Genomic DNA, 6548 nt, shown 5'->3' on the forward strand with positions numbered 1-6548 from the left:
CCCCCGGGCTGGCTGCTCCGGCGGGGTCTGTGAGCGGGGCAGAGCCAGGCCCAGGGGCGCAGCGCAGCGCGGATGGCGGGTGTCTCGCTAGGACCCAGCAGCAGCAGCAGCAGGCGCGGGGGGAGCGATCGCTGGCTCCGGCCCGGCCGCAGGAAGCGACTCGCCGCCGCTGCTCGCGGGGACTCTGGGGCCAGGCTCCGGGCCGGATCCCCGAGCCCCGGCGGGGGCTGCTGCGGGGCCCCGGAGCCCGGGCTGCAGCCGGGAGGGGGAATCTCCGGCCGGGCCAGTCCCGCTGCTCCCTCCCCAGGAGCCTCTCCCCGGGCAGCGCCCCCAGCCCGGCCAGGCCCTACCCGGCCCAGCCCCTGCCCCAGGGCGGGCAGCGCTTGGGGGGCAGGTAAGAGAGACCCCCCGGGAGCGGCGCCCCGGTGCCCCCGGGCTGCAGGGGGAGGGGTTGGCCCCGGGCTGCTCCCGGCGGAGCTGGCTGCGAGTCCCCGCTGCCGCCCGCCCCCAGCCTGGACGTAAGGGAGGGACACCCGGGGAGGGGGTGTCACGTTACCCCCTAGTTACTCCTCCAGCTACTGCTTTGCGCTCCCTGCCGCGGGCCAACCGCAGCCTCCCTCCGGACCCGAGCAGCACCCGCCCGTGGCTGGAAGCGGCTCAGAGATGCTGCTGCGGGGGGTTCAAAGGGGCTCGGTGGGTTTTGTTCTAGGAGGAGGGGCCGGGCCGGGGGGGGGGGTAACAAACTAGTTGGGTTTCTTCCCACAGGGCAGAGCCAGAGAGTCCCAGCGCGTGTCTGCGGGGGCAGGGCCTGGGGGGACTCAGGCCCCTTCTGACACCTGCCCCATCGCAGCACAGGCCGAGGAGACACGTCGAGAGTTCGCTCCAGAGCGCCCGTCTGCCAGGGGCCGGGGCCGGGCAATGGCCGGGATGGAGCCCGCTCAGGTAGGGGGTTCAGGGAGCTGCTGGGCGGGGGCAGGGAGGAGACAGGGTGGGATGAAGCTGCTGAGTTTCTGAGCAGGCCCATGGGCAGGGTGTGACCGCGCCCCCATTTCTGACGCAGGCCCCAGACCTCCCGTGACAGGGCTGTGAAAATGTCCCAGACTCCCAACGCTGGGACCTGAGCCCCCAGCCAGAGGTTGCTGGGAAACACAAAGGGAAGCTGCCGGGATTCCTGTCCCTGCCCGTGGCTCAGAGCTCGGCTTCCGCCTCAGCCTCTGGCTAGCAGGTGTGTGGCCAGGGAGAAGGCCCTGCCCTCTGTCTGCTGAGGGGGAGGGGGACAAAGATCTCTGGGCCCATCTCCGGAAGCCTCCTGGCTGCTTTAAACAGGCTGAGGATGGGTGTTGTGGCTGGGGCTGCAAGCAGTGGGTGAGGGACTCTTGTTGTTGCAGATGCAGGTGACCTTCGAGGAGGTGGCTGTGTATTTCACCCCGGGGCAGGGGGCGCTGCTGGGCCCCGCTCAGAGAGCCCTCTACAGGGACGTCATGCAGGAGAACTACGAGGCGGTGACCTCGCTGGGTAAGGGCGTCCTGGCCCCTCAGGGATTAGGAGCCGTGGGGTCTGCGTGTCCGACACGGGTCAGGTTCTTCCCTGCTCAGGTGGCCTGGACAGGAATGGGTTCCATGGGCACAGCTGATGCGGGAGAGCGACTTGCATCTCCGCATCCTGTGCAGTGAGACCAGGGTGTCAAACTCTAATAGACGTGCTAAATCATCCCCACCTGACCCCTGTAGATTTCAAGGCTGAGGGGCCATGTATCCTCTTGTCTGTGTTGTTTCTCACTCACATGCAGAATCCCTGTTCCCCTCCCTCCTTGGGAAGAGCTCCAGCCGTGGGGAAGGCAGGTTTAGAAATAGGCAAGAGTGTAACTGCAGAGCTGTGAGTGTCAGCAAGGGCCCCAGACTGCCCAGATCCTGGGAACTCCTAGGGAGGGCGTCACAATTCCTCTCACCTCCCCACACATCTGCCTCTCTCCAGGGGGCTCAGTGACCATGTTCCTGTCCTCTTGGGTTGCACGTTCCCCAGCAGAGCCCGGGGACAGGTTCCACTCATGGAATGTCCCTTGGGACAGACGCTCTCCCCACCCTCCCTGTACCCTGATCTGCTCTGATTTCACCCCCTGTGCAGGGTTTCTCGTTCCCAAACCTGAGCTGATCACCTGGCTGGAACGAGGGGAAGAGCCCTGGGTACCCGACCTCCAGGATGGGGAAGAAAGAGAGACCCCGAGAGGCACCTGCACAGGTGAGGGTTGGCTCAGAAACCAGCTGGTGAATAAAGGAAAATGTTGAGTTTCCTAAAAGTTCTGCCTCTTCTGATGCAGGGTAGGGTGTAGTCAGCTGATAGTGCTCACAGTTTACCACCAGCGTTCTTAGCTGAAGACAGAATCCAGTTGCTTGTTCTGTGCAACTTGAGCATATTGGGTTTTCCCTTTATGCTGTTCTTCTTTCTCCCCATCTCAGTGACTCCTGCCTGGATTGTCTCTCTTCCAGCAGGTGGTGAGACAGGGCGTGAGAATGAAGAGGGGAATCAACAGCAGGAAGATCCTGGGAAAATGGAACCACAGGCGACCTTTGTGGGAAGAGCTGAAGGGAATGTTTCCCAGTGCTTGGAACAGGGAGAAGCCTGGGGAAACTGGTACAGGCTCAAGAGGCTGCTGGGAAATCACGCAAAGGATGAATCTGTGAAATGTGGGGAAGGACACAAGTATCCCACCGCCCACCAAACAAACTCCAAAGAAGAAAAATATGATGAATGGCTCGGTTATGGGAAGGGATTTATTGTGAGCCCAGAGCTTATTTCAATTACAACAGTTGGTACTGGAGAGAAACCCCTTGAATGCTTGGATGATGGGGAAAGAGTCATTAACAGCTCTGATCTTAATACTCTTAGGAGAAGCCCAATGAGAGAGAGAGGCTCTCCGTGCCTTGAGGGTGGGAACTGTTTGAATTGGAAGTCTTCCCTGACGGTGCATGAGAGAAGTCACACAGTGAGCCCTCATAAGTGCTTACACTGTGGTAAAAGTTTCAGAGAGAAGTCAGCTCTGATTACACACCAGGCGGTACACACAGGGGACAGGCCCCATAAATGTTTAGTTTGTGGAAAAAGTTTCATATGGAGGTCCTCTCTTGTTGTACATCTGAAAATCCACACAGGAGAGAGACCCCATAAATGCTTAGACTGTGGGAAAAGTTTCATACGGAGATCAGACCTCATGAATCATCAAGCAACCCACAGGGAAGTCAAACCCCATAAGTGTTTAGATTGTGGAAAAAGTTTCCTGCAGCGGTCCGTTCTTGTTAAACATCAGGCTGTCCACACAGGAGAGAGAGCTCATAGGTGTTTAGAGTGCGGGAAAACTTACACATGGAGGTCAGCCCTTGTTTCACATCAGAGAATCCATACAGGAGAGAGACCCCATCAGTGCTTAGAGTGTGGAAAATGTTTTCTTCGGAGACCCGACCTTGTTAGCCATCAGGCAGTCCACACAGGAGAGAGACCACATAAGTGCTTAAGCTGCGGGAAAAGTTTCAAGTGGAGGTCAGCGCTCGTTTCACATGAGAAAATCCATACAGGAGAGAGACCCCATCAGTGCTTAGAGTGTGGAAAGAGTTTCTTGTGGAGGTCTAAACTTGTTAACCATCAGGCAGTCCACTCAGGAGACAGACCCCATCAGTGCTTAGAGTGTGGAAAAAGTTTCAAATGGAGGTCCGTCCTTCTTAGGCATCAAGCAATCCACACAGGAGAATTCCCCCATGAATGATTACATTTTGAGAAAAGTTTCATACGGAGAACAAGGCTTCTTAAATCTCAGTCAGTCCACACAAGACCGGGACCCTGTGGCTATGTCTACATTGGTGTAAGGGTTCTTGTGCAAGAACACATCCACACTGCCATGTGCTTTTGCACAAGAGCATCCATGGCAGTGTGGACTCTCTCTTGCACAAGAAAGCTCTGATGGCCATTTTAGCCATAGGGCTTTTTTGCACAAGGAACCCTTGCTGCACGTCCACACTGCCCTCTTGCGCAAGAAAGAGGGCTTACATTTGTTAGAAAAGAGCGTAGCTCTTGCACAAGTATCCCTCTCTTCCCACGCTTTACTGTAAATCTTGCGTAAGAGTGGGTAGGCAGTGTGGACGCTCTGCGGAAAAACAGCTGTTCTTGCGCAAGAACCCACTACTGTAGACATAGCCTGTGAGTGCTTGGGGTTTGGTAAACATTTGAAAAACAGATGAGCCCTTGTTTTACATCAGACAGTCCACCTTTAAGAGAGATCCGCTAAGTGCTTGGTCTGAAGCTAAAGTTTCAAACAGATCACACATCGTTAAACCAGTCCACAGTATGAAAGAGGAGTCCTGTGGCATCTTAAAGACTGAAGTCTACACTGCAACAGTAGTTTGAAATAATTAGTGCTATTCTGAAATAACTTAGTCCATGTCTACACAGCAGGCCGTTGTTTCGAAATAGTGTCAAAATACTGTCAGGGTGGAGGACTTCTTACTCTGACTCCTGTAACCCTCATTGTACAAGGAGTAAGGGAGGTCAGAGGAAAAGTGCTCAGTTTCGAAAAAAGTGCTGTGTTGACACTCCCTGTTTCGAAATAAGCTACACAATTGACGTAGCTCAATTTGCATAGCTTATTTCGAGTTAAGCCCTGCAGTGTAGACGCACCTGAAGAGATCTAAGCTGCCACAGGACTCCTCATTGTTTTTGCAGACTGAGAGCAATATGGCTCCTCCTCTAAGAGATTGATTGACTTGAGCTTTGAGATGTAAATTCAGTCAGTCCACACAAGACCGGGACCCTGTGGCTATGTCTACATTGGTGTAAGGGTTCTTGTGCAAGAACACATCCACACTGCCATGTGCTTTTGCGCAAGAGCATCCATGGCAGTGTAGGCTACATCTACACTGGCAACCTTTTCCAGAAATGCTTAAAACGGAAAACTTTTCCGTTATAAGCATTTTCGAAAAAAGTGCGTCTAGATTGGCAGGATGCTTTTCTGGAAAAGCACTTTTTGTGGAAAAGCGTCCGTGCCAATGTAGATGCACTTTTCCGCAAAAAAGCCCCGATCGCCATTTTTGCAATCGGGGCTTTTTTGCGGAAAAGAAATCTGGGCTGTCTACACTGGCCCTTTTCCGGAATAGTTTTCTGGAAAAGGACTTTTGCCCAAACGGGAGCAGCATAGTTTTTCCGGAAAAACACTGACGATTTTACATTAGACCGTCAGTGCTTTTCCGGAAATTCAAGGGGCCAGTGTAGACAGCTGGCAAGTTATTCCAGAAAAGCAGCTGATTTTCCGGAATAAGTGGCCATTGTAGACACAGCCGTATTGTTAAAAAAAAAAAAAAAGGAAAAAGATAGCACAGTTGGTTAATCACAGTTAACTCACGCGATTACCTCAAAGAATCAATGGGGATTAAAAAACTTGAGCTCAATGAATCTCATTGTTAAACGATAGGATACCAATTGAAATGTGTTAAATGTTTTTGGATGCCTTTCTATGTTTTCAAATATAGTGATTGTATTACAGGAAGGAATAGAAAGTGCACAGGTCTGAGTTTATGTTTATTACAAATATTTGCACTGTGCTGCATAGTCCTGTCTTTTGTTTTTGCACTGTAAGTGTGAGAGAGAAAATTAGTGTTCTGCAGCTCCCCTCATCTAAGTGCTGTACTGCAATCTCTTTATCATGAAAGTATAAGCAAGGTCAGGGGTTGGTTGTGCCAAGAATTTGGGATGTGCCAGGAATGGAACTGTTTTCCATAACGTGGAAAGGAAGGAGGGACACAATACTCCGACTGGCCACTGGGGGCAGCGCGTGCAGGGCAGAGCTATACTGCAGTGTGGCCAGTGGGGGGAGCTGAAGCAGCAAGCGAATGGCTAGTGCAGTGTTTCCCAATTTTATTTGGCCACAGAACCCCTAGGGCTGCCCGAAAAAAAAAAAAAAGGCACCCGCTGCGTTTCCTCAAGCAAAAAAAAGAAAAAAGCCCTACCACCAGCTGTCTCTTTAAGAGGGGGCGGGGGAGTGCCAGCTGTTCGCGGAACCCTTGTTTTCGCTTCACAGAACCCCAGGGTTCCGCGGAGCACCAATTGGGAAACATTGAGCTAGTGGGAGTGGGGCTCTGCCATCTTGCCTGCCAACAGACCAAGTAAGTAACCCCCTACCTCAGTGCCTTGGGGGGAGATAAGCCCCCTAGTAGCTGGGAGGCCTAGGCGGGGGAGGGAGGGGACAGAAGATCCCTAGTGGCCAGGGAGCTGGGGGTGCTGTTGAGGGGGAAATCTCGCTCCCCTGGGGTACAGAGCCCCCAGAAGGGTCCGAGGCCGGAGGTCAAATCAGTGAGGCAGGAGAGAAACCTAGAAGGGAAAACTTTATGATGCATGCATGCAGGCTGTCACTTCCAAGAGTGAAGCAGCAGCCCTGACAGACAGATTCAGGGAATCTTTATACAGTAAGTTCAGACAGCTCAGTTGTGGATTGTTTTTCTTTAACATATCAAAGTCTCAGCAGAAGCACTCTGAGACTTCTGTTCACCCCAGGAGTGCTAGAAGTA

The 6548-nt window shown here is 53.5% G+C and overlaps 1 protein-coding gene across 1 annotated transcript; it reads left to right on the forward strand.

Annotated features, from left to right (window-relative positions):
* Positions 1-715: 715 nt before the first annotated feature.
* On the forward strand, positions 716-5585 carry LOC106731312 (zinc finger protein 777-like). Its single transcript, XM_075914016.2, has 4 exons — positions 716-942; positions 1389-1515; positions 2125-2238; positions 2487-5585. Exons 1-4 carry the CDS (start codon positions 919-921, stop codon positions 3755-3757), a joined length of 1536 nt encoding a protein of 511 aa, XP_075770131.2. The 5' UTR covers positions 716-918; the 3' UTR covers positions 3758-5585.
* The last annotated feature ends 963 nt before the right edge of the window (positions 5586-6548 follow it).

Source organism: Pelodiscus sinensis, chromosome 19 (assembly GCF_052426305.1).
Source record: "Pelodiscus sinensis isolate ZL-2025 chromosome 19, ASM5242630v1, whole genome shotgun sequence".
Lineage (NCBI taxonomy): Eukaryota > Metazoa > Chordata > Testudines > Trionychidae > Pelodiscus > Pelodiscus sinensis.